This window comes from Geospiza fortis, unplaced genomic scaffold (genome assembly GCF_000277835.1).
Source record: "Geospiza fortis unplaced genomic scaffold, GeoFor_1.0 scaffold104, whole genome shotgun sequence".
NCBI classification, from domain to species: Eukaryota; Metazoa; Chordata; class Aves; order Passeriformes; family Thraupidae; genus Geospiza; species Geospiza fortis.
The window spans coordinates 3225068-3225449 of NW_005054325.1; the positions used below are offsets into that span (position 1 = coordinate 3225068).

The 382-nt window shown below is 64.7% G+C and overlaps 1 protein-coding gene across 1 annotated transcript in view; it reads right to left on the reverse strand.

The window, feature by feature from the left end:
* SOX4 (SRY-box transcription factor 4) overlaps positions 1-381 on the reverse strand; it is a gene marked incomplete at its 5' end in the record, with an annotated part of 3832 nt that extends 3451 nt beyond the window's left edge. The window contains one exon of the mRNA XM_031056962.1: positions 5-381. Within this exon, the coding sequence (XP_030912822.1) occupies positions 5-381 (377 nt within the window). The remainder of the gene's footprint in view (positions 1-4) is intronic.
* Between the last annotated feature and the right edge of the window lies 1 nt (position 382).

The following is a 382-nucleotide window of genomic DNA, read 5'->3' on the forward strand; positions in this document are numbered from 1 at the left end:
GGGCTTGGCGGAGCTGTTGCCCGACTTCACCTTCTTCCTGGGCCGGTACTTGTAGTCAGGATAGTCCGCCATGTGCTTGAGGCGCAGCCGCTCCGCCTCCCGGATGAAGGGGATTTTGTCGCTGTCCTTGAGCAGCTTCCAGCGCTTGCCCAGGCGCTTGGAGATCTCGGCGTTGTGCATGTCGGGGGACTGCTCCATGATCTTTCGCCGCTCGATCTGTGACCATACCATGAAGGCGTTCATGGGCCGCTTTATGTGCCCGCTGGGTGTCTTGCACCAGCTGGGGTCATCCGCCTTGCCCCCCGTGGAGGCGGTGGAACCCGGCGTGGGGGAGGAGGCGATGCCCAGCTCGATGCCGGCCCCGGAGTCGGAGGTCTCGGCG